The sequence below is a fragment of the Triturus cristatus genome, chromosome 7, assembly GCF_964204655.1.
Source record: "Triturus cristatus chromosome 7, aTriCri1.1, whole genome shotgun sequence".
NCBI classification, from domain to species: domain Eukaryota; kingdom Metazoa; phylum Chordata; class Amphibia; order Caudata; family Salamandridae; genus Triturus; species Triturus cristatus.
In genome coordinates this window covers 1,513,215,650-1,513,242,382 of record NC_140590.1, presented here as the reverse complement: position 1 = coordinate 1,513,242,382, position 26,733 = coordinate 1,513,215,650, and the positions used below count along the sequence as shown (strand labels likewise).

At 47.9% G+C, this 26,733-nt stretch overlaps 1 protein-coding gene across 1 annotated transcript in view; it reads right to left on the bottom strand.

Moving 5' to 3' along the window:
- Window positions 1-26,733, bottom strand: part of RTF2 (replication termination factor 2) — a 399,848-nt gene that overhangs the window by 311,321 nt on the left and 61,794 nt on the right. Inside the window, exon 5 of the mRNA XM_085619275.1 lies at window positions 5,901-5,979. Coding sequence (XP_085475401.1) covers window positions 5,901-5,979 — 79 coding nt within the window. The remainder of the gene's footprint in view (window positions 1-5,900; window positions 5,980-26,733) is intronic.

The window sequence follows — 26,733 nt, the reverse complement described above, 5'->3', positions numbered from 1 at the left end:
TAACATGGGCTAAAGTGAACTGTCTTTTTGGGAATGAGGAGAGCCTTGCTGTGCTAGAGAGACAGGCTCTATGGCTGCTTTTTGCAAGAGAGACTGTACTTCCTGTTTGAGCAAGGTTTGGTGTTGTGTGGAAACTACGTGCCTGTGAGGTGGGATTTTGGAGGTGTTTTGATGAGCTCCGGACAATAACCATGTTGCATAATATCCAACACCCACTGTTCTGTTTTTATGATTTTCCACTGGGTAAGAAAAGTTGTAGTTGTCCTCCGACAGGTGCTAAATGGTTGGGGGAATGAAAAGTGAGTCAATGTTTGGAAGTGGAGAGTATGGCTCGAGGGGAGGCACATCGACCACGGCCTTTGGAATTATTCCCGCTATATGTGCCTCTGCAGTATCCCCTTGAGGGAGAAGTGTGATGCTATTGCCTATAGGAAGAGGTAGAGACAACTGATGTTGTTTTATTACCCTGTTTGTATGTGGGGCACCAAAAGGAACCACAGGGAGTGAAGAGTCTGGAGCTACCCCATTCATTTGGCAACTGCTGTGTCCTTCATGTTTTCTAATGTTTGGTCAACTTAGGGACCAAACAGATGTTGATCAAAAACGGCATGAAGGACTGTCTGCTGTACCACTGGTTTGAAACCATATATGAGTAGCCAAGAGAATCTATGCAGAAATATACTTGTATTTATACCTCGGCAGCTGTGTCCACCGAATCGAGGGCATATCTGATTGAGTTCTATAAAATTAATTCATTTGATGGCCTCTTTTTTGTATTCCTCAGGGTGATGTTGGAGGAGTTCCACCATCTCGTCCCATTGGGCCCTGTCATGACTTCGCCAACAACCTCGATTGTTGGCTGTTCGCTAATGGTTGGCTGCCTCTGATGCCACCCTTTCCCTCGAAGCATCAATGAGTTTAAACTTTTTGTCAGATGAAGGGGCATCTGCTGATGTCTGAGAATTAGCCCTCTTGTGAGAATTAGATACTATCAGTGAGTTTGGGGAAAATTGGGCCTGGATGTAAGTAACCCTGGGCGTAGTGGGGCTACACGGAGCATCACGAAGTGGGGGCAAATCTACGCACACCCCGCGTAGCCCCACTACGCGCCACCCGCCTCCCTCCCGCCTGCTTTTTAAAATGCAGTATGAATGATCCTAAACTTTTAAAAAACAAGCTTAAAGTAAATTAAATAACTTACCTGAGCAGCGGCATCCCGGGGTTCCCTCTTCCTTCTCTCGCTGACTTCTTCCTCACAAATACGCATGCGCGGCCGGTGTGCGTAGCCTGCCTGCCATACGCCTACTTCGCGGATCGCGAAGTAGGCAAAGCTAAGCACACTCCGCGGCCGGAGCGTAGTACTGTGCCCAGCCTTAGATGTAAGGTGGATCTGATGACGCAGCTTTGTATTTTGGGTCTACTCTTGGTGTAATAAATTGTGCCATACCAGATCTTTAAAGATTTCATCAGAGTGAAGGAGCATCCCCTTTAGCATGGGCAGATATTGGCATGCTCTAGTAGCAGAGGAGAGAGTTTCAAAGAGGAAGTCATCCTCTATGGGGTCTTTATGCAAGGGTACTTGGTGATCATCAGCTGCCTTAGCTATAAGTTCCTTAAATGATGTTGCATCATTTGGGGGTGATGGCTTAGCTGGGTAAAGGACTTGATCATTATCCTAGGGCTTTGGGGGGGGGGGGGGGGGGGGGAGGGGGAGATTACATAGTGGTCCCATGGATCTGTGGGATGTCGTCAACTCCTCTCCCCGGTCCCCAGTATGAGGCTGTGTAGGGTAATGTGGAGGTGGTGGTGAGAGAGGAGGTGGAGGAGAAGAGAGAAAAGGTAGCTGTAAAGGACTGGTTGTAAGTCATTTTTCTGTTTCTTAGGAGGTACAGGTAGATCGATGGCCTCCTAAGAAAAAAAAGCTGCCATTTTGATGAAGCAAGCACTGACCCGATTGTCTTTGTCAAAATCCATCCAGTAGAAGGCTAAGTATGTATCTTCTTCTGCATCGGATCGAGCCTCTTTCATAGTTTGGAGGATCTGTTCTGGTGCCAAAATGGATGGTTTCGGTGACGAACTTGACTTTTGTTTCAGTGCAGAGGCGGTCGGAGCAGAAGCAGCGGAGCTCTAGGTGCTCTGAGCCAGTAAATCAGATGACCTGCTTGGCACGGAGAATGGTTGGCTCGATGCAAAGAGCTTCGGCCTGGCTTTAGGTGCCGGGCATCCTTAGCAGATGTTCGGTGCCTTCCAAGGCCTGTCAGGAGTGGTGGTCAGAGAGCCATCATTACGGTCAAAACCGAAAGGCTTAGTGAGTTGGGAGGAGCATGGGTACTCGCTGCACGCTGTGCCCCAGAATACTTCCTGCATCTGTAGGCCAAACTCTATTTCAAGTTCGGAGACTGAGTCTGAAATGGAAAGGGCGTCTTCCTCCACTGCCGAAGACATGTGCAGTTGCTCAACATCGTGTTGGCCAAATATGTTGGGTATCTCTTCCAGATCTCGCCCCTACATTTCCTTCCAATGCGCCAGATGGTCCCACAATGTTTTCTTCAATCGAAAAAAGATCAGCAGGCCTCACAGTTTACCTCGTTGTGGTCAGTAGACGGACAGAGGTTGCAAACCTGATGGAGGCCTGTATGCAGGAATTTTGCATATCAGTCAGCACAGAATCGAAATGGAGTTCGGTCCAAGCCGTTGGTCCAAGTCATTGGTCGAAGCCGAAGTCGACAAGAAACAAGGCCTGAACGGTAAAGGCCCAAATAGGTGAGGCCCAAAGGCCGTGACTGGAGAATGTTGAATTGACGATCGAAGGATTGCTTCTGTTTTAGAAAGGCAACGGTGTAACATGAACTAAAACAATACAGGCGGGTATCGATGTTAACTACGAACCAAAGGGTGCCTGAAAATGGTCATGAACCGGAGCGCCATAGAACACGTCCAAACCCGATGGTGGAAAGAAAACAATCTAACAATGAAGTTGATGTCCATGCAAAATATCACTGAGAGGAGGAGTCACTTTACCTTGCGACTCGAAAGACTTCTTCAAAGAAAAACAACTTGCACCCCTCCGGACTCAACACTAGATGGCAGGAGTATGCAAAGCATGTGTATCTACAGCCACACATGCCATTGAACACATGCTTTTTTGGTTAAACTGTATTTTACACAGTGCAATTTGTGTGTGTGGTATTGAGAAGGACAGAAAATGTTTGTTTCTTATCATCAGGGTGTCCCTAGATCCATGTTTGGGGACTGTCAGTAACCCAAAAGCATTGACGCCACTTCATTTTTGTATTGGGAGGAATTCTGCAGGGCTATAAAAACCTGGCTTTCACATTCAATCGTTGGTACATTGAACTAAGTTTACTTGTGTCATCCATGGGTAGGAAAACAAACTTTGCAGAGCTGAGCCAAAGACTCAGTTTGTGCAATACAACTAAACCATGGACCCCAATAAATGTGATCTGGAAACCAAGTTTCACAATGGAAACCTACTGCAGACTAAACCCCACACAAAGAGCCAAGGTCAAATAATGTATCGATACTGCAATATTTAAATGCCCATTAACATAAAATATTATCTTGATTATAATTGCCACTATCTCTCTACTAATAAGTGTTTAAACAGAAACAGAGTAGCCCATGTTCACAGGCAGACAGAAGAGTAACCTACTCTCAAGTATACATCTGGCACAAGACAGACCAATGCAGCGAATCTGCAAGCTTCACTTAGACACACAGAAAAGGTGCAACATGGGCAGAAGCAATACAAAATATTAATAGTGCTGAATAGAGGTTTGTTGTTTAGTTCAATATACTGAATCCCCACAGAAAAATGTTTTTCCTGTCTTAAGCAATGAACTTCTGCAGCAAGGTACAACAGAAAGTGTTTCAGCTCCGCAAAAGAGTGCTTCCACTTATGTCTGTGCATTTCCACTGAAACAAATAAAAAGAACTCAGCAATTTGAAGGCAAAAGTCACAAACGAGGCAAGGGTTCTGCAATATCATTTAGTTCACATAGAAATGTGAAATGTCCTTGGAAAGTGGGCCAAAAATCCACATGAAAACTCTGCCCCATCATGCTACCTCTCCCCAGTGCTTAATTTAGGCACGTAGTTGTAGGTGGGGTCCACCGGCACTCATGTATTGGGCACCAGCACTTATTTTTCCTCAAAAGACTTTGACGCAGAGCAACAGAAAAAAAACAAAAGAGGAAAACAAAGATAGAAATAAATGTCAAAAAGAGAAGGCAGGGATTACAAGCAACCTGCAAGAGTGAGATGAAGGTGCAGGGAGTGTCTGGTGGAGGATTAAAGAGGCATGAGGTGGAATCACGACTACGTTTCTTGGCATTCTTGGCATGACCTTCTATAGCGCCACTAGAGGTTTCTGAACAAAACTTAGGGCCGGGCACTTACTCTTTTACGAACTAAGCACTGCTTCTCACACATCACCCTATTCTCAACCTTTTCAAGTCATCGACATATCTAGAACTATTACTATTAGCACCACGCACAGCCATACACGTAAAAGCAATCGGGTACGAAAATAGATTTCTGTAACTCCTTAGTGAGAAGGAAGAGCACACAATACAGACTTGAGCTAGACTAGTACTTAAAAAACAATCCAAAAACGAATCATTATCACAGCAAGACCTCTTTCTGTTTTCAAATATAAAGCCATTAAAAAAAAAACTGGGAAAATAAAGAGTTCTGGGTGAAGGCACACAATATGTGCCTGTTCCAAACAAGCTACTGTGCATCACTTAACGTAACACAGACAGTGGCATGTTTATGAAATGTGTACTCCAGGACTTATAGATGAAATTAAAATGTTATATGTTCTATAGGCGAATAAACCTACAAACATCCTTCAATGTGACCTAACTAAAGCATCCCTTCAAGATTTCCTTTTAAAAGGGTAGACACCGCTTAGGGACATTATGTACATGGAATTTTTTATAATAACATTTTTCTGTAAAGAACACAAAAGTTTACAAAAAGACAACCAATTCATAAAACGTGTGCAAATGAAACCTACTATATGTGCTATGTAGGTTCTACGCACTTTCTTTGTCCCATTCACTTGGGACACTTGATTTCATTGTATTCATTGCATGTGGTGCAGCTAACCAATGCACAGTCTCCTCATGGATCAAAATGTTTATACAAGGAGCACGTCCAGAATTACTCACACAGAAAACAGCACAGGTTACAGACACCAGTACAAAGTACAAGCACATCTCCAGTCAGACAAGGAATGGAGCACATAAAATGCTTGATGATACTGAAAGATACATTGTCCTAAGAATTAGATGTTCTTCAACATTAGCAAGGAGAATTATCCCTCACAAATGTTAGGCATTCCCAGCATATGATTAGAAAGGAGTATCAAGTATTGGAGAAACTCTTGTTGGGTATTCCCAGCATACGATTCTAAAGAGGTATTCGGTACTGGCGTAATGTTTAAATAGCTTTACTACCAGAAATTGGACTGTGAACCTAAAACTGACACTTCTTACTTGAAGTAAAGAAAAATGTTCTTGAACAAAGGGAAATATTTCAAGACCATTTACAAAAGGCGAAGCAAGCATAGCAGAAAAAAATGAATTTTAGGAGTTGTTTCCTATACTATTTTATCTCGGTTCTCTAGCTAATACACATTTGTGTGTGCAAGGCAATTACTTATATAAAAAAAAAACATTTTGACAATATCACCAAGTCAAAAAGGTTGAACTATATTTTGCAGCTTTGGTAAAAAAAAATAATCAAGCTTTGTCCAGCCACAGGATGCGAAATTCAGAATTTTGGAAGTATAAATAATGTTCTGTAGCTGCTAAGAATAAGGGGGTTGGATCTGGGGTAAAACGAAACCATAACCATATAATGGCAAGCCTTACCTTGTGACAAACGTCTGTTTTCACTTCTTTCATCGCCCGTAGTGAGAACACACAACCACAGCTTCGCAGGACACAAAATCTTAAACAAAAATAAAATGCAACCCTATGAGTATTACATCAGGTTAAATTTCAACAGATAAATACAGCAGAACTATTACGAATAAGGTTAAGAGCTAAATTAACACGTATTGGACAAGTCAATAGGGCAAGCCTTTTGCATAACTGTAGTACCTCAAGCCTTGACTAAATGTCCCCCTCAAAACAAAAGCAACTGCTTGAAAACTTTAACACGGCCGCAGGGTCACAAGGTGTTATTAGATGTCCATCTTGAGTCCGTTCTAACTGTCTTAAGTCTTCACATAGCTCAAGTAATTCAGGTAATTAAGAGATGCCGATTTGAAGTTAGATGTAGTTATTTGACATGTTTTTACAAAGATAAGGCAGTATGTTTTAACGTATACATTTGCACATATATATCCAATGATCTGTGCTTGTTTTCTACAGGCTAAATAATTATGCCAAAGCTGGTTTGTGAGGAGTCAATATTGCAACTTTGAATAAATGTCCTGAATACTGTGGAACACTTTGATGACAACCACAGATACAGCTGTATTAGAAGTCACTACTAATTCAACTGCCTTCAACTTTATTTTTAGCAAATTACTTTTTAACTTAAGGTGCACGTGAGCCAGTACATTTTAGTAGCTTACAATGAGGACAACATATAGCAGAACTGTTCTGATCCACTGATCTTTCATGTGATCTATGGTAGGAAGGAGCAAAATCTCAGTGCCAGCAGAAGAAGCCAATTGCTAAAAAAAATTGACCAAAAGTCCATACATCTTTTTTTTGTTGAAAACTTGAGGGAGGCAACACAGCCACAAACTTGCAGTACCACACATTGTTACTAGATTCTCAAATCACATGCAAAAGCGTGAAAAATCTATCACAAAGTAACAGTACTTCAAGTGAATACCAGGAGTCCCCCTACAGTCAGATGCAACTACTTCAAAAGTCCTTCACAAAGCTGGGGGGAGTGCTGCTTCAACATAAACAAATTTACATTTACCCTTTTGCTACTCTAATAAGTTGTGCTTGTTTTTTTATATGGGATAAATAAATATATCAAAGCGGGTTGATGGTCATCGCAAATTTCAATAAATAGCTTGAATATTAGGGAGCACTTGTTATGACAACCTTCCATACATAAGGAGTAGAGACACTGGGAAATTTAAGTGCTTTCAACCTTAGTTTTAGCATTCTTGTTTTTTGATGGCACTATACATATGTGAAAGCAAAATGCAGCTGCTTATAGTAAAGGTAAGCTAGGGACCAGCAGTACTAATCCACTCTTGTATGTTGGTAAACCTATGGATAAAGACATTTGATGAGAAAGATTTGTATATATGCTTGTGTGTATTTTTACTATGAATTTGAGGCTCGCAAGAATTCAGTTTTTTGTTTTATTTTTAAAAAAAGCACAAGGCTAGTAAGAAATCCAGAAACCTGCAGTACCTCAAGTTGTGCCTCTTAAAACCGGCGTAAAAGCCTTAAAAAAACTTCATAAAGCTGCAGTACAAGTGGTTAATAGGTGTCCCTCTCACATCAAATGCACCTGCTTCAAATGTCCTTTACAAAGTTAGGGTATGGACCTTCAACATAAAAAGTTACACATCCCCTTTGCTACTCTAATGATCAGTGATTGTTTTCTATGGGATAAATATATTGGTCAAACATGGTTTATATTCATGAGTCTACATTGCAACTACCAATAAATGTCATTTAATAATATGGAACACTTGTGACAAAAGCCTAATATACACGTCACAAGACTTCACAGGTAAAATCAGGTGCCTTCAACCTTACTCTGAGCAAACATGTTTTTTAGTTTGCATTATATATGTGTTCCCCTAAACTGAATTACTTACTTTAATGCCCGTTTCCCTACAGTGTGTGTAGTGACAGGAAGAATCAAACTGCCAGTTGAGCAAACCGATAAAGATATCTGAAGATTTGCGATGACAACCTATATATACATAGTGATGGGTGAGGTAGCTGGGCTGTAGACAGTTAATGCATTGTGATGTAGTGTTCTGTAAAGAGGAAATTCTTCAACTCTTTCCTATAATTGGCAAAGCGCTGGGGGCAGTCATTATGGCTATGGGAATGCTGGTACAAGCCCCTTCTTTAAGAAGAGGGAGCTGGTACAAGGCTCTCTTTGTGTTTTTTAGCGACGTATTCCTGGAGTGTGAAGTCTGAGTCGATGAAGCATCCAAGTGACTTGGCATTTGGTGACATTTTGGACTTCAACCCAACAGAAATGTAAGTTACAGTTAGTTCATTAAACTAGAATGAGTGAATTTCAAAGTATTCTCATGTTTTAAATAGTTATCTCATTTCCACACCTAACTTTAACATAATTTTAAACTTTATATTTACGTTTGTATTATTATTTTTTTCTCTCACCCTTTCTCTCTCTCCCTCCCTCCCTCCTTTTGAGTGAGCTGGTGATTGAGTTGTGATATATACAATCCAGTGCATGGAGATGTTATTTTAATTTTGGCCAGTGCATGGAGGTGTTATTTTAATTTTGGATTTAACAAATGCAGAGCAAGTTTGTTGACTAAACTTCTTAAACAAATTTAGAGGGCTTAACCTCTTTTGAAAGCTTAGCAGGATGTTTCCTGATTTGGTTAGAAAGACATATTAATCTCTGTAGGCTATTTTAGCAGCATGACATAAAGTTATGGAGAAGCATCCCACTGGAAACAAATTTTATATTCTTGGGTTGGTGATGGAAGGTGTAGGAAAGTAGGATCTGCTTTCATGGTTAACCCCTCTTTTTGCATGGTATCAGTGGGTTTTGACTGTAGTCTGCTGGGATCCTGCTAATCAGGACCCTAGCAACTGTGCTCTTGCCTCTAAAATTGGCTGTGGTATGTACTTTGGTACATCTAAAATTGGCTACTGGTGTACCCTCATAAGTCCCTAGTATATGGTACTGAGGTACCCAGGGCATATGTAAATCAGGGGTCTCACATGGGCTACAGCATGTATTGTACCACCCATAGGAGTCTGCTTAAACATTGACTACAGGCCTGCCATTGCGGCCTATATGAGATGGTGCTTGCACCCCTCACAACAGATATAAGTTCCCTTATATCTGAGGTCAATGTACTTAGAACCTATAAGTCACCCCTATGGTAGGCCCTTCAGTACTGATGGCAGGGTGCTAGGATACAAGCGTGAGGGTGCCCCTGCAGGAGCAGGACACCCCGGCGTCGATTCTCCATGCTTTGTAAGTGCAGTAAGCCATTTTAAGGTATATAGTGAAAGCTAGTGCTGCTGCCGACCACAGGCACGATTCTGCCCTCCTGCTGCTGAGCTGAGCTGAAGCAAGGGAAGATAGAACAATAGGTTTCCTGTCACAGGGAGGTGTGACAACAGTGTATTGGGTTGGAGTGGGGGCGCTTTCCAGCACCACTAGACTGCACTGAACAACACATTTGGTGCACTCCTTGCATACTCTGGCTTGAGCCAGTACGCGAACCCTTGGTTCCCACTCGGGGGCAAAACTGGACAAGGGAGTATCCTCCCCTCTGTCGAGCCCCTACTCTGGGAGGGACCAATCCTTTTCCTAGGGTACTTAAGGGCTCCCTTATGGATGGGTCCTCAGATTAATATTGGAACAAGACTCACCTCTGAAACCAAGACACTATTAACCGTTTGGAAACTTGAACTTCGTTGGACTTCAACTGGAACCAAGACTGCATCAAGAAAGACTCCTGCTGCTCCTGGTCTCGCTGTTCTTCAAGTCTTCTGCCTCATCTGGATCTGTGCTTCACTCAAGCTCTTCAGAAGACCTGTGGGCATCAAGGACATCCAAAGAAATCTCCCTTGGAGGGAAGGCGCCACTCCCCTGCATCTGCAGGCAACGCAATAAAGCTGACCAGTCTGCTGCTCCCGTCGTCCTACAGACTTCCCGAGGCCCAGCAACACAGGTGGTGGTTCTACAGCTCTCTAGCAACCTGACCTGTCTTCTTTGCAATTTTAAAGACAGTATTCCTTGTCAGAGCCGCTGCATTCCAGAGATCTTTGAGCTACAAGAAGCTCCAGCACCTTATCCCTCAACGATCAGCTTCAACATTGCACCCCTTGCACCGTGGGCCTCCATCTTTGATGAGATGCCCAAGGTCGTCTTGCCACTCCTGTGCCTTCGGCCTGTGGGTCCTCTTGAAGGTCTTCCTTTACTTCAGTGGACTCCTCTGCTTGCTCTGGGCCTGCTCTGACTCTCCTGCACTTGGCGAGTCCCTTGGATCTTGCTGGTCCCAATGTTTGCTGCTTTTCGCTTTCCACGCCAGCTGCGACTACCAAGACTTGTTGGTGCTCCCACTGAACACCTAGACACCGACATCCAACGTGGGACAGCTCGTGCATGGCTCCTGGTCTTCCTCAGCATCTCCTGGCATTCCTCAGCATCGCCTGGTCCTTACAGCTGCAGCGACAAGGTCATCTCCTTCACTCCTGATCCTACCGACATCTGTAGGCATAGTGCTTTCACACCTCCTGGTATCCTTCTAGTGGCATAGACTCTGTCCCCGCTGTTGCAGGTTCTCCTCTTCAAGAATCCACTCTTGGATTCCACCGGACTCCTTCACAGGCTTCTCCAGAGGCATCTTCTCTGAAATCTTCCAATTTCATCTATTGCAGGTTCCGACGTCAGTACACCCCTATGCACTCGGCTTCCCTGGTGCAGGTAACCTGGTTCCTGAGGGCATCCACGGGTGGGGTGGCTCTCAACCTTCCGTCCTCCAAAGGGTTTCTTCGGGGTCCTTTAGGAAGGGTCCTTCTCTGTTTAAAATGCAACCACAACTTCTCCATTGAATTCTATTGGGCACGCTGCTGTGCTTCTACTCTGCGCACAGCCTCCGTGGGTTTCTAGGTACTTACCACGGGTGGTTCCTTGGTCGCCCAGCTCCTCTAAGTCGTCTGGTCCAAGTCCCGTCCTTCAATGCAGTTTGCATTTCACTTTCTTAGTATATGTATGGTCTCCCCCTTGAGACCAGTGTATATTTGTGCTACTTACCAGATTGTTTTGAAGTATTCTTGTGTGTATTGTTGATATCTCCGGGAAGGAGATATACCAATGTGTTAGTGATTGTGCTCCACAATAAATAGACTTATTTTTATAAACAGTGTGTGGATCTTTTTCATCTAATCTACACTGTTGATTGAATGTGGTAAAACAAGCTGCTTTATGCTTCTTCAAGATAGGCCTGAAGGCTGGTCTCCACAGCTACCACTTTGAGAGCATAAGGTTATCAAAGACCACTAAAATCACCATAAGAGTTGCCTGGATTAGTGCAAGGTGCATCACTCCTTTAAGTGTGCACCACATACTAAGCCAGTGTCAGTGCTCTCTCCCTAAAACTTATACCTGTGAATTGGCAACCCAATTAGCAAGTACTTTAACCCTCTTATAAGTCCCTACTATATGGTACCAGTGGTACATAGGGCATGGGAGTTAAAGGGGTCATCAGGGCATGCAGCATTGTTGGTGCCACCCTGAGTGACCCAGGTAAACAGATGACAGCAGACCTGCCAATGCAGACTGCAGGAGCAGTGCAAACAGCACTAGCATGACTTTACGCTCACCATGTGTGGCAAAGTCAACGCACTATTTTTAAATATATGCCATTCACGCCTAAGGAAGGCCTCCTGAGCCCAGGAGGCAGGGTGCATTATATTAAAGGTGTGGCCATATGAGTGCAAGCTTATATATCCATATAGTGACCTTTTCTATTAAAGGCTACTATAACTGATAAGCAATCCATAGGATAGCATGGGCTGGCAGCAGGGCAAACTTGAGATTGGCAGCACCATTACGGTACCACCAAAATATGCCATGTCTGGTATCAAACAGCGTACCTCATCACCCCTGACAGGATTATGTGCCGAGGATGATGAGGCATGCACCCAGGTTGCTACCTTAGAGGCTGCCCACCTTTCCTGTGCTCTGGCTGCCAGCCTGCAGCTGCTGCCACCAAGACAGGAACTCTCCCAGGAGTCAGACACAATGCCTGGACAGGAAGGAGGTTGCAACTCCCTCCCTGAAAGGATAGTTAGTGAAGTGGTACATCAATGCAGTGAGGTTTAAAGCCTTAACCACCTGTGATATGCAACCAGAATGCCTCCTAAAGGAGCAACAGCCTTCCTCCAATCCCAGGCACATGTGCACCCGGGCAGGTAGAAAAATGAGGTATTCAGGAGGCAAACACCCCCAGAAAGCTAGCCAAACCTCTAGGGTGAGCTACCTGGTTTGCACAGCTATGGAAGATTTCTGCCATTTTTAGAAGTGGCAGAATAGAGGGTTCTGGGTAGAAAAGGTGATACGCACACCCAGATGTGGTCACCTCAGGGCAGATTAGACTCTGGGGCTTGCAGCTCATTGGCCAACTGCACCCACACCCCTAACACCCTTAAATATAGCACTTGTGGGCTACTCCCCATGATCTGACTTGCAACAAAGGACAAAGAAGAGACCACTTTGAGAGCCAAGAGCAACCACAGGACCCCCCCCTCCCATTGACTAGAGGCACTAGTCCCCTCCACACTGCAGGTAAAAACAACCCACCAGAACCAAAGAATGGCTGGCCATCTGGCCCTCTGAGTGATGGCCCAGAAGTAGCTGGTCCAATGCATTGTGGGAAACTAAGTCCTGGCCTCCAGGAAGATTCAGGCTACCGTTTTCCGCCGGACTTCCAAATAACTTTCTGCTGACCCTATTACTACCTAATCTTGTAGGTAGCCAGCCCATCCCCCCTGCGGCTCCCACTTCAGCACCACAAATAGCCAGGACAACTCTGCACCCCGGCTTCTTGTGCCAGGTAAAATCGAACTGACTGCTGTGGCTTGGTCCGGGGAACTGCATCACCTTTACAATCTTTTGATTCCACGCAACACAACCTGCAAGTGACCCATTGTCACTAGTGCTTTTTGCCATTCACCGCAATTATATAGTTTTGCAGAACTGTTTTGCATTGATTTAATTTTGCTTCTAAAATCCATAACTCTGGCTATACTTATCTGACGGACTTCCTTTTGGTGTCTAAATTTATATAAAAATCTGCTTAATTTTTATAAATTGGTGTCAGATTTCTTTTGAGTTGTGTCAATTACTTATAATCCATGTTGGTACTCTGAAATGCTTAACACATGCTCCTCTAGTAAAGCCTGACTGTTCTTTGCCACTCTACTAGGAGCAAGCTAAGGATTTATTATTGTGAATCCAAGGACCATCTTTAGGTTATTGTGAGAGTATTGCATGCCGAAGCCTATCCAGCATCACCACATAATACCCTACCTTCCATTAAAAAAATATCACTAGGTTAAGGATATTGCTTTAGGATATTGTAAAGACAAAACCCCACTTTGAGGGGTTGTGTTAGAAAAAGAAAAAAGAGAAAGAAAAACAATTAAAAAAAAAAAAAAAAGAATTAAAAAACACCCTGAAGTAATCTTTAAAAAACAACAACAAAAAACAGGTTGTGTCTACCACCCCAAGGGTTTGGCAGCCACACCACCAAATCCTAAAAAGTAGCTTGAGTGCTTTAGACATATGGGGACTTGTGGAATCTGGATTTGCCATTGACTTTTCTTTTTTTGGGAAACCCTATTTAATAAGATTTTTTTTCTACATCTTCCAATTCCACTAATCACCCTAATGTACTGCAGAAAAGCTTTTGAAACTGAAATAAGTACAGATATATATTAACTACTGGCTCATTTAGATGAAATGCAGAAGGCACCTTGGGAATAAAAGATGGGTTTTTCCGGAGAATTACTTTGTCTGGAAAGAATTGCAAGCAGGGCTCCAATGTTGTGAAGGCTTGAATTTCACTAATGCGTCTTTCTGATGTGATGGCTAACAAGAAAGCCACCTTCCCAGAGAGGTACTTTAAGTCGCACTTGTGAATAGGTTCAAACTGTGATTTCATAAGTTGCAACTGGACTATATTTAATTTCCACAGTACTGGAGGAGGTCTTTCTGGAGGATAGACCCAGAAAAGTCCTCTTATTAACTCTTTTATCAGCCTATTAGACCACAGGGACAAACAGCCAGAACGTCTTCTGTACCTGGAGATGGCAGCTAAGTACACTTTTTTTTTTTGTTTTTTTTTTTTGTTTTTGAAAACCTTTATTTCGAAATTCAGGACACAGCTATTCAGCCGACAGCCCGAAGGTTCGGCAGCATTGCAAGTTAGATACAGTAATGCGTCCCGGATACAGTACGAAGAGTAATGCAAAGGTCCAATTTTAAATGAACACAGAAAAAACACACAACAAACCCCAGCAAGGCAGAACATTGAAATCCCATGGCGAAAGCCCCCAGGGGAGGCAGGACCCCACTCATCTACTAAGTATAAGACTGTGTGCGGAGGAAGAAGGGGAACAGCAGAGGCCCAGAACAGGTACCAAAACCAAACTGTGCTGGAAGGTAGGTCAGGGGGAAAGCTGTTCCTCGGGAGGTTCCAGATCCGGGGCAAGACATATTCCCCCCCTGTATTGGTTCCACCGCCCCCAGATGGCATGCCACTTCCGGGGGCGACCTCTAGAGCAGTAGACCGTCTTCTCCCTAAACATGCTCCAATCCATGTTCTCCTTCCACGCGGTCAGGGTAGGGGGGCCTGAGGAGCCCCATAATCGCGCGATATCCCTCTTAGCCACCATATTACCCAGAGTCACCCATTGGGTCTGTGCCTCATCGAGATCAGTGGGCCCCCAAACGTTCAGGAGGCAACACCGCGCCTCCGGCTGTACCACAATGCCCGTCACCTCCCCCATAACTGCATGGACTCTCCTCCAGAACTCCACAATGACCCCACATTCCCAAATGATGTGCAGGAAAGTACCCACCATACCACATCCCCTTCTGCACAGGCCTTCCTCCGAGAATCCCATGTGGACCAGCCTTGGCCCAGTAACATACACCCGGTGCAGTATTTTAAGCTGCACCAGCCTCAGACGCGACGGGATCGCAACCTCCTTAGGCGAAGAAACCGCTGACTGCCAGTCCTCATTATCCAACTCGAGGCCATCCCTGGTCCACTGTTCTCTCAGCCCCAATAGCAAGTCTGCCCGGACGTTTATCAACTTCTTATATATGAGCGAAATCGTGCTCTCGGGCATATGACCATCAAGGACTCGGTCCTCAAGGGGAGAGGACTCCGGCACCTTCTCACCCTCCACTAGGACTGATCGAAGGGCGTGACGCAGCTGGATATACCTAAAATACTCTGAAGGCCCTAGCTCAAACTCAGTCTGCAACTCCGCGAAAGACTTCACCCTCCCCTTATGCAGCACATCCCCCACCTTGGATATCCCTATCAGATCCCACTTATCAAAGCCCTTCGTATGCCAGAGTCTTCCCAACCTTTCCGATTCAAACAATGGGGTAGCGAGGGTTAGCCTGTCCTTCCAGCCCAGCGAGTCGGTCGCCATCTTCCATACGCGCACCGCCACACCTGTGGGCCCCGTGAGGGACGAGTCTAGGGACCGCGAGTACAACGCCCTGTAGTAGTTGCCGCCGCGCAGCAGCCACCTATCCATGGCATACCCAGGGCTGAGGGCAGGGCCGTAAAACCCATGGTTGATCGCGCTCAACTGCGTGGCCCAGTAGTACCGTCGGATGTCTGGGAGCGCAATGCCCCCATCGTACCATGGGAGCGTCAACTTTGAAATAGCTATTCGCGGCCGCCCATCCCACAGCAACGTCCTTTGGAGGCCTTCGACCTCCCGAAAGTATTTAGCCGGTACCCAGTCCAAGGTGTTCTGGAGGGCGTAGAGGAAGCGGGGAAGAGACATCATTTTGAACAGGGCCGCACGCCCAACAAGGGAGAGCGGCAGCCTCCGCCAACCTTCAACATCTCGCCTCAAGCGTGCCAAGGGGGGGAGCAGGTTCCTCTCATAGCGTACAACAGGATCCGTGGATATAAAAATCCCCAAATACACAAAACCTTGCTGGGCAACCTGTACCGAACATGTTCTAGGGATCGGTGGGACCTCGCCACTAAGAACGTACAAGTACGATTTGCCCCAATTAATCACAAGCCCCGAGTTCCTACCGAACGATGCGAGTACGTCACAGACCACTATAAGTGACTTCTTTGGTGAGGCAAGATACAGCAGGATATCGTCGGCATAAAGCGAAATACGGTCCTCGTGATCAGGCGACCACCGAAGGCCCCGTATATCCGGGTGCCAACGTATCCACGCAGCCAACGGTTCAAGGGCGAGGGCGAACAACAGAGGCGACAGGGGGCAGCCCTGCCGAGTACCCCTTCCAAGCTGAAACGGAGCAGATGCCCGACCATTCACCACAACATTCGCTAGTGGCCCCTCGTACAGCAACCGGACCCAACTCACAAACCCGCGACCGAAACCAAACTTGGCCAGCACGGCCCATAAATATGCCCACTCCACCGTGTCAAAGGCCATCGTGGCATCGAGAGATGCCACAACAGCCGGTTCACGCAGCGTGCCCGCCCTGGCGATGACGCCATGAAGACGCCTAAGGTTCAATGCTGTGTTTCGGTGCGGGATAAAGCCAGATTGATCCGGGTGGACCAGATCGCCAAGTACCCTAATCAGACGGGTAGCCAAGAGTTTGGCCAGAATTTTCGGCTCAGCGTTGAGGAGTGAAATGGGCCGATAGGAGGCGCATCTATCTCGGGGTTTACCCTCCTTGTGTATGACCACGATCGACGCCAGCCGCTGATCCAACGGAAGGATCCCATCTCCCCGCGCCTCCAAAAACATGGCGCGCAGGTGAGGGGCGACCCTATCCGGGAACAGTTTGTACAAATCGATCGGCAGTCCGTTCGGTCCAGAGGCCTTACCCGAATTCAACGCGCGAATCGCCCCCGCCACCTCGTCAACCGTGATGTCGCCATCCAAATCGTCCCTATCTATGTCCGAGAGGCAGGGCAACTCGATATCACGGAGGAGATCAGACGAGTCTTCGGGCGGCCTGTCCGACACAGAGGAATAAACCCTATGAAAATACTCCGCGAAACACTCCACAATCCCTTCAGGTTCCACAATCGCCTCTCCCCCCTCTCCAATCAACTCTGGCACCACTCTATTGACCCGTTCCTTCCTGTCCAGCCACGCCAGGAGTTTCCCTGCCTTATCTCCAACATCATACAGACGGCCCTGTTGTTCCCTGCTGAGGGTCTTGGCGGCGTCCGTCACCAGGTCCCTATACTCCGCCTGCTTCAAGCAAAGCTCATGCAATGAGGACTGTGTGACCTCCTCCTCCATATCCCCTTCAAGGGCCGCAATCTCCTCCTCTACTTGCCGCACTTCGCAATCCCTCCGATTCTTGGCGGTCACCACCAGGGAGAGGGCCTCCCCCCGAAGCACGGTCTTAAAAGCTTCCCACAGCGAGATCGCCGAGTCCACGGATCCCAGATTGTCCTTAAAGTAATTATCTACCTTCTTTACCAGGGCGCTGCGCATCTTGGGGTCTCGGAAATACCAAGGGTTAATGGGGGCCACCCTCCCTCCTCCCTCCCGACCTAGATCCAGCCGGATCCACACTGGCGAGTGATCAGAGATACCACGTGCCATGTGCCTCGCCTCGGATATCAACGAGGCATGTGCGGCCAGAGTGAGCAGGTAGTCAATCCTGGAGAGGCTACCATGCGCCCCGGAGTGAAACGTGTATTGACTCTGTGTGGGGTGCCGGAGCCTCCAGCAGTCTATCAGGCCAAACGTGTCTAGGAGGTCTGGAAGCCATTTCTGAGCCCCCCCTGTGTCCCTGGGCGGGTATCTATCCAGCAGTCCGGAACCCACAGCGTTGAAATCCCCTCCCACTACCAGCATGCCCCCCGGGAGAGTCAGCAAAGCCCTGCCCAATTCAGCAAATGTGGAGGCCTGCAGGGCCGGCGGGACATAAACCGAAACCAAAACCAAAGTCCTTCCTTCCCACCGCCCCGCCACCGCCACAAACCTCCCCCTATCGTCAACAATGGTGGAGTCCACCTCAAAAGGCAGCGATACTCTAACGAGGATGCCCACCCCCCTGGACCCAGAAGAGAATCCCGAGTGTGCAATGAATTTATACCCCTTCCTATTCAGGGCATAGCACGTATTGCCTATGAGGTGCGTCTCCTGCAGCAGTACAACGTCTGGCATTGAGCGTTTCAGAAATTGCAAAACAATCCCCCTCTTAATGCGATCCCCCAAACCATTAACATTCCAGCTTATAACACTTAGGCCTCTACCCCCCATCCTCAAACGGAAAGAGGCCCACCCCACACCCGAGGCGCCGCCGTGGAATAGCCCTGAGGATAATCATCATGCCTTGCAAAAATAAACCCCCCAACAACAAACTCAAACTCCCCGTAACTCCCCCCACCCTGCACCCCTGCTGCAGCTTAAAAAGCCCCCCCAACTTGCAGTGTGCCTGTCGCCCTACAAAAACAAAAATCTACAAAAAGTACCCCAAGGGAGGAAAAGAGCACCCCTCGTCCTCCCGCAACCCTCCACAGTTACTGCACTCTATTAAAATCTTCAAATATGGTCAAATCAAGTCAGGCCGGCTTTGAGTTATCAGCCCTGTCCATCCCGGCCACTGTCTCCATGCTCAGCTGTGTCGTCCCCGGTCCGGCGCCGGGGCAAAGCGTCCAGCCATTCATCGGCCATAACAGGAGAGTCAAAAAAGAATGTCCGATCTTCATGCACCACCCGTAGTCTGGCGGGAAAAAGCATGGCATACTTTAGGTCCCGCTCCCGAAGCCTTCGCTTCACCCCCAGGAAGCTCTGTCGCTGTCTCTGCACCTGCTGGGTAAAGTCCGGGTAAAAATTCACCGACGCATTCTGGAAGGGGACTGGGCCCGTCACCCTCGAAGCTTGCAGGATAGCGTCCCGATCTCGAAAATGAAAGAGCCGGGCGACAATCGGCCGCGGCGGGGCACCCGCCTTGGGCCGTCCGCCCGGCACCCTATGGGCCCTTTCCACCGCAAAAAACTTCCCAAGGCCCTTAGGCTTCAGGTGATTGAGGACCAGATCTTCCACAAGCAGGTCCGCCGAAGCCTCATCCGAGGACTCCGGGACCCCGATGACGCGCACGTTGTTGCGCCTGGACCGGCTCTCGAAGTCCTCCAGCCGGCGGGCGGCGAGGTCACTCTCGGCGCTCAGCTTCCGGACCTCGTTCTGCAGGTCCGCAACCTCATCAGTGAGGCCCGTGGTCTTGTGGTCCAGGTCCTTAACGCGCTTGTTTGTCTTGCCCAGGTCCGAGCGGATCAAGTTGACATCCACCAGGATGGCGTCCACCTTATGCGCCAGGGCCTCGAATTGCCTCCCCATCGAGGTCTGCATCCCATCAAGCGCGCCCATGACATCCTGCAGGGAGAGCTCCGGGGTCCCAGGCGAGTCCTCCTTCTGGGCATCCGGGGCCTGGCTCGATCCACTCGGCGATGTCTTCAGGAGGGCGTAGCGGTCCATACTGTTGACTTGGGAGTACGTTCCCCGCCTGGTGGACTTAGTCTTCAGCCGATCTCCTTCTGCCTTGCCCGACATAATGGACTCCAGGCAGTCCAATGCAGTGAGGACCGTCACCTCTCAGAGAGAGGTATAAAGAGTGAGCAGGTCCGCCTTGTTCTGCCAAAGTAGCCCACCGAGCGTCCCTGGGGTTTTAGAGCCACCCGGAGCACTACAGTGTCCGGGCAGACAAAGGGAACGAAACCGAAAGTGAAAGAGCGAGGGCCTCCGTCCGGTAGTTCACACCTCACCAGGCCGTTGTTGATCAACTAGGAGTCGGGCATCCTGCCAACTCTAGCCCCTGGCCTCTCCGGGAGTTAGGCCGCAATCTTTCGCCAGTCATAAGTCCGGTTCCCGATGGGCGATCCGACCGCGAGTAGCATCAATCGCCTCCCTGACAACTCAGCAACACGGTGCCATGCATACCATCAGGATTAGAGTCAGGATAGTCGACGGAGGGCGCAAGGGTCTCGGGAGCTCTAAGCTCACGCGGCCATCTTGGTCAAGCGCTAGGCTCCTCCCCCCAGCTAAGTACACTTTGATGGACGCATGTGCCAGGCCAGCCTTGGCAAGAGATAAGAGATAAGGCAATACATCCTCAGGTGGCAAAGAAAGAGGATCAAAAGAGTTCGTGGCACACCATATACAGAATCTTTTCCAATTGGCCGGGTAAAAGTTGATCGTGGAAGGAGCTCGAGCATTCTGCAGTATTGTCTGACATTCCTCAGAAATCGCTAGTTGTCCGAACTCTGTGTGATGAGGAGCCAAGCCGACAAGTTGAGTGTGCGGAATTGAGGATAAATTACTTGACCCTGGTTCATAGAGAGGAGATTTTCTTTTGGTGTGAAGAGAATTGGAGAAAACCTTGATAGGTGAAACAGCTCTGTGAACCAGTACTGTCGCGCCCACGCCGGGGCGATCAGAATGACACAGCAAGGTTCTCGTTTGATCTTTTGCAGAACCTTCGGAATTAGAGGAAACAGAGGGAATGCGTAGGTGAACCTTTCCCTCCCAAGAGAAGTGTAAGGCATTTCCCAGATAGCCTGGCTGAGGGAACCTGCTGGCGAAGAATCTGCATTTTGTGTTGAGTGATGTAGCGAACAGATCTAGGGTTGGAAACCCCCAGCAGCGAAAAACCCTTTGCAACTATTTGTTGTTTAGTTCCCATTCGTGACACTGCCTTGTGTCCCTGCTGAGGGAACCGGCCCAATCGTTCTGGACTCCTGGCACATGCTGAACCTGTATCGATGTTTCGTGGGCTATCCACCATTCCCAGATTTGCTGAGCCAGGAATGAGAGAGTCTGAGACCTTGTCCCACCTTGCTTCAGCAGATAGAACATTGTGATGGTGTTGTCCGTACGAATCAGGATCGAGGACTTCCTGATTCTTGGCACAAATGCTTGGAGTCCTAGAAAGACAGCCTGGAGTTCCAAGAGATTTATGTGACACTGTGCTTCCTGAGCCGACCATCTTCCGTGGACCTGCAATCCTTGCAGGTGGGCCCCCACCCCATCCGTCCATGGAAGCATCTGATGTCATGACCCACTTTGGTTTTGTCGTGAGGAAAGAGAGGCCTTGAGAAAGATGGTCTCTGACCATCCACCAGGACATTGCTGAGACCATCCTCGGAGTGATTGATACAATGTCCTCGAATGAGGCTCGAGATTGCCTCCATTGAGCGCCGAGCTCCTCTTGGAGAGGCCTCATCCTTCGGTAACAGTTCGGAATCAGCGGGATACAGGATGACAGCATTGATTTGTATGTCCTTACTGAAACGTACTTTTTTGCGGACAGACCCTTAACTGTCCTTTGCAGTCGTGAGATTTTCTTTTGTGGGAAATGCTTTTGAGAGTGTAGTGTCCAGAGTTGCTCCTAGAACACTATTGACCTGGAGGGAGCCAGGGAGGACTTCTCCAGGTTGATTCTGAGCCCCAAGGAGTGAAAAGAGTCAAACACAAGTGTCCGTCGACCTTCTGGCGGCTTGGCGTGATGGGGCCCTGACCAACCAGTCGCACAGATAAAGGAATGCCTGCTGATCGGCTCGCCGTAGAAAGGCCGCCACTGGAGTCAAGCACTTGGTAAAGACTCTTGGAGCGGACTTCAGCCCGAGTGGTAGTACTCTGAATTGATAATGGCACACTGCCACCTCGAACCACAGAAAACGACAATGTTTTGGGTGAATGGGAACGTGAAAATAGGAGTCCATAAGATCCAGTGAAGACATACAGTCCCCTGCATCCATTAGAAGCAGAATTTCCTGGGATTTGATGAACTTGTGCAATGACCTTAAATCCATTATCTGCCTCCATTTTACCATCTTTTTCTTTAATCGAGAAGAAGTGGGAATAGAACACCAGATTGTGTGGATTGGGCGGCACTTCTTCGATTGCCTCCTTGGTTAAGAGCAACCGGATCTAATTCTTGAGAATTTGGAGATGATGATGGGAAGTCCTTCGCAGAGGCACATTCTAATGAACAAATTCCAGGGTGTGACTGGTGAAATACGTCTAACATCTATTTGTCGGAAGATATAAGCTTCCATTGATTGAAGAATTTGGAGCAACTAAGGCCGAATTGAAGTGGGACTATGGTAGCAGGGGCCTGTGGATCCTCATTGTCTCTTCCTAGAGTCGTGATCCCTACCTCCTGATGGTGGGCGTCGATGTGCCGATGGTCTAGAATAGGCAGGTGTTGAGGTTTGCCAAAAGGGCTGAGAAGAGTACAGGGCAAGAAAGCCCTCTGGCTAGCAGGGCCTGAGTGTTGGCGATGCGCCATATGTTAGCCGCTTGCGAGGCTGTCCTCTTGCCAGAGGCTTTCAAAAGTTTAGACTCTTTATCAGGTGGGGCTGCGTCACCTGATGTCTGAGAGTTAGCCCTCTTCCTGGCATTGGATACCACCATGGAGTCTAATGGAACAGGGCCCTTAATGTAAGCTGGGTCTGTAGGGGCAGCTTTGTATTTTTTTTTCTATGCGAGGGTTGATGACTCGAGCCCTAACAGGATCTTTAAATACATCAGGAGCATGCTTAAGAACTCCTTTGAGCATGGGTAAAGTAGATGTTGACCTTTGTGTGGCGTTGAAAGTGTCCAACAAGAAATCCTCCTCGACGGAGTCTGTGTGTAGGTCGACCCCGTGGTACTGGGCAGCTCGGTGTACGAGCTGATTAAAGCCCAGGTATATCATAGTGATCCCAATGGTCAGGGGAAACAGGTGGACTGGGATCCCCTAGTGGCACATCGTCCGCACCCCCCCCGTGTCATCAGAGGTGTCATCATCGTCTACTGGTGTAGGAGATAGTGTAGGAGAATGAGGTGGTGGGCGAGGAGGTGGTGGAGGAAGAGGTGGAGAAGGGACTCTAAGAGGGGATGTAGCAATGTCCCTCTTCTTAGGTGGTGGAGCAGGTGTAGGCTTGTCCAGTGGTCTTTTCCTGGAACTTAGTGTCAATTGACCAGTTTTAGGGTCTTTAACAAGAGTTTTTTGTGCAGGGTCTGGTCAAAAAAGCTCTTCTGATGAAGTTTGGTTTTTCGGCGCGGACTGTTTTGGTTCCGAGGGCTTTTTTGGCACCGGCTCCGGAGTGTCTTTGAGTTTGGACCTGTGTTGTTTTGCAGTCCCTCCATGCTTTTTCGGTTCAGATTGTTTTTTTTGGCTCCGAAGAGTGTCAGTCGGAACTTTTGGGTGGCTTCGTGGTCGGCTCCGAGTGTTTTTCGGTGCCGGCGAGTCGGTACTCGCTGTTTTCGGTGTCGAGGGCTTTGGAGGTGGAAGCAGCGGTCGACACGGAAGAGGAGGGCAGTTTCTTTTTCGGTGCCGAAGATTGAGTTTCGGCACCGGTGGCAGGCTGACTCGAGCCCGAGTCGCCTGAAGGCTTGGTAGGTCTCTTTGCCGGGACCGAGAGCGAGGTGTGGGAAGCGGTGTGTCGGTGTGCACCTGGGCCCGAAGGCGAAGGTGTGACCGAAGCCTTTTTTGCATGGAGGGGTTCGGGGTCGACGTCTTTACTTACGGCCCTCTGCGCCGGAGTGATTTCTTCGACGTCAGAGTCGTCGGCTTCAGAGGCGCTGACGAGGCTTTCTTCGACCCTCTCCCGCTACGGTACATAGACGCCCTCTTGGAAGATGTCGTCAGGGATGGAGGTCGATGAGCGAGCCATGGTCCTCAGAGCTCGCTGATCCCGAATGGTCTTCTTGGAGCGGAAAGAGGCACAAGCTGAACAGTCTCTGGCCTCGTGCTCCGGTGACAAGCAGAGGTTACACACCTCATGCAGATCGGTGTGGGGAAACTTCGGCCCACATCGAGGACACTTCTTGAATGGCGTCCTCTACATGAGCCAGATGCTAAGGCCCAGGTAGGCCCGAAGGCCTTCGTCGACGACCAGAATCAAAGACTTCGACTCGGAGAGATGCGAGACGAGTAGGGATCGCGATCGAGACAATACCGTAGAAAGGGTGAAGGATTGTGTGTCGAAATGGAATCGCTAACGGTTCTGAACCGGAGCGCGAGAAACCCACCCGAGCCCGATGGCGGAAAAAAACAATCTGAGGATGGAGCCGATGCCCATGCGCACTATGATCCAAAGGAGGAGTCACCTACCTCGTGACTTCCAAAGACTTTCCAGGACAAAAACAAGTGCAAACATCCGGGCCCAACACCAGATGGCGATCTATGCTAAGTGTGTGATCTACAGCTCATATGCCTCGAACAGTATTTAACAGCACCAAACGACGAATGCGATAATCACTGAAGAAAGAGGACACTAATTTATAAAAATAGAGTATATTTAATGTATTTTTAGGGACTTTGATGAAGAAAAGCCACCAGAGGGTTCCGGAGATACAGATTTTAGATGATATTAAAACTTTTAAATACAACCGCAACCAAGCATTAGTCAACACAAACTTTGTGTAAACTTTTGAAAAGTTTGGAACAGTTAATTCGACTACTTCGGCCCGGTTGGGTTACTAAATCCGGTAGAGCAAGATCTAGGGGGCCAGAGAAGAGACTTTGGAAAGTTGGAGGGTCATAAGAGCGCTTTTTGGAGCAAGATCCCAACTTTACAAGGCAACCGTCAGACTTTAATTAGGTTCCTTTAGGAAGATTTTAAAGACCTGGCTCTTTGCCTCTTAGCTGGTTGGTGCTAGTCTCTCTTTCGTCACGCCCAGCACCTTGATACTGTTTGGTTTTAGTGCGCTTTATAAATATTCATCCTATCTGATCCCGAGGGATGCAGGTGAAAAGATGCTCAAAGGACACTCCGGTTGAGGTGCAGTCTACGGGGGGGGGGGGGGGGGGTCTTTGTGGAGGTTGCTTGGTCCAAGGGTGATGGATGATATACTTAACCACAGAGATCAGGGTCCCACAAAGTCCTCTACATTGAAGTAGCAGGCCATCCAATGCTGGGCTACCTGTCAGTCTGCACCGCGGTTGGAGACAAATCCTTTATAGGGTGCTAGTGTCCTTTGGGTGCACTCCTGGATCAGGCAGATTTGGGTGAAGGTTTTGGCTATCTCAGATTCGTCGACTTGCAAGCCCGGCTACTGATAGCGGCAAAACCTTCAAAGGTGGCTACCACTTTGTCGGTCTGGTCAACTTCAGCTCTTGTGTCCCTGGAGCTGGTTCCAGGGGATCAGCCGACTGATCCTTGCAGGCACTCCTGTGGGTGAAGGCAGGAAACCAGCTTTTCCCCGGATAAGGAGCTGTAGAGCAGTCCCAATCTCACTAGCGCAAAATTGCAGGAGGTGTAGTCCTCTCAGCGATGCAGCCTCTCTTTGTGCGGGTTAAGGGCATCAGGGTAGTTCTTCTTCGGTCCTCTCTTTGATCTCAGCATGATCCGAGGGTCAGAGTGCCAGGGATGTCATATTCATCCCAGGAAAGTGCCCTGAGGGCACCACGCAGTCACTAGCCAATGAGATACTGGGTCCCCTACTACCTAGAGACGAAGTTCCTGTTTTGTGTGGCATCTGGTTATCCCAGAGTGCCACATCTTGACCCTTCTTCTGTCAGAAGGAGCTTGGTAACCCACCTTAGGGGTGTGATTACCAGAGGACTACACTCCCACGGTAGAACCGGTTTGGGAACAAGTTTGCCCTCCTTGGCCCGGGCTCCACGTTGTCTGCAGGAACAAAAGGCATACTGCTCAGGGGTGTCAGCGCTACGTTCATCCCAAAGGCGTATTCACCTTTGAAGCTCGCCTTTGGGCTAATCCCCCAGAGTGACCATCCTGTGGGAGGAGATGGCATCTCTTTCTGCGACTCCTGTCTTTGTTCTTAGGCTGGGGAGTTACTCACACATCTCCCCAGGGGGTCAGAAAGCTGTCTTTAGAGCTAGGGCCTTTGTGAGGCCACTAGACAAGCTGAAGTACAGAGAGGCAACTTTTTAAATGTTGCCTCTCTTTAATAATGGCCTAAATGTCGACTTGACCATTAAGTCGCATTTAATGTCACGATTAATTTGATATCTTACATGACACAGTTAGGTAGTCCCATTCAGGAGTTACCCGGGTTGTGATGCCAACCTGGAACCGTGTATTAGCCAATGTGGCTATTAACATTAGTCACAGCAAAATGACGATTTGGAAAGGTTGCTGCCAAGACATATGAAAAATATATTTCATACTTCACAAAATACAGCTACCTGCCATAGTGCTCTATAGGCCTTCCTTAGGGGAGACTTGAATATATTGTTAAGGGGTGGGGTGGCTTTGGCATTGGTGTAAATGGAAAAATAGAACTGGCAGTGCAAAACACTACCTTTCCAGGATGCAGTAGCAGGCTGGGAGCCATGTTGTACTTTGTTCCGCACTGGGTGGCACAAAGAGTGCTGCAGCCCTGGGTGGACACTCTACTTTATATGCCCTGGGTACCATCTACTAGGGGCTTAAGTACGTCAGTCATTGACAATTGGAGGTATCCAGTTCGACATGTATTTTGTATAGGATAAGAACACTGGCACTGAGCTCTAGTTAGCAGACCTCCGTGCACCCTCCGAGTCGATAACCAGCAGCATCAGTTAAAAAAGTAGGGGGTGAACATGCAAAAAGAGGTATTTCCTTACAATCCTTAATTGGTTTGCAGCGAAATGTGAAAAAGAACAGTTCAGCTGTAACTGTGAGGGGCAATGACATTACTAAAAGGTAGCTGATAGGACAAGCATGTGGCCTAATGGCTAGGGTGGTCCACCTCAAATCTGGGTAACCGGGTTAGAGTCTCGGCAACGACAAACAACATCCTGTGATTCTGGGCAAATCACTTAATCTCATTGTGCCTAACAAAAAAATGAATGTGTCCTTGTGTAACG